General features: G+C 40.4%; 1 protein-coding gene across 1 annotated transcript; it reads left to right on the top strand.

The window, feature by feature from the left end:
- Nucleotides 1-9: 9 nt before the first annotated feature.
- On the top strand, nucleotides 10-478 carry LOC105461242 (integumentary mucin C.1-like; the record flags this gene model as incomplete). Its single annotated transcript, XM_011707739.1, has 2 exons — nucleotides 10-54; nucleotides 144-478. Coding segments are annotated over exons 1-2 (359 nt in total), but the record flags the coding sequence as incomplete, so codon positions are not given.
- Between the last annotated feature and the right edge of the window lie 20 nt (nucleotides 479-498).

The raw sequence follows: 498 nt of genomic DNA, 5'->3' as shown, positions 1-498 counted from the left end.
ACAGTGGTATTCTTGATCTTGACGATCCTGATGTGCGCCATGGCCCAGGAATGCGTAAGTTTTTATTAGCGCAGATATGATCGTTTATCAATAAATTTTCGAAAAATGATAATTTGAACAATAACGTTCTGTTCTGTGCAAAGGAACCATCCATCATTTGTCGCTTATTACGCAAATGTCGTTGCTTTACGACACCGTCAACGACATCATCAACAACAATAACAACAACACCTGTAATATCAACGACATCACCAACAACAATAACAACAACACCTGCACGTAGACGTGCATCCATCATTTGTCGCTTATTACGCAAATGTCGTTGCTTTACGACACCGTCAACGACATCATCAACAACAATAACAACAACACCTGTAATATCAACGACATCACCAACAACAATAACAACAACACCTGCACGTAGACGTGCATCCATCATTTGTCGCTTATTACGCAAATGTCGTTGCCTTACGACACCGTCAACGACATCATCAACAA

This window comes from Wasmannia auropunctata, unplaced genomic scaffold (genome assembly GCF_000956235.1).
Source record: "Wasmannia auropunctata unplaced genomic scaffold, wasmannia.A_1.0 LD302768.1, whole genome shotgun sequence".
NCBI classification, from domain to species: domain Eukaryota; kingdom Metazoa; phylum Arthropoda; class Insecta; order Hymenoptera; family Formicidae; genus Wasmannia; species Wasmannia auropunctata.
Note: the sequence above shows the minus strand (reverse complement) of the source record. Positions and strands in the feature narration are given on the sequence as shown.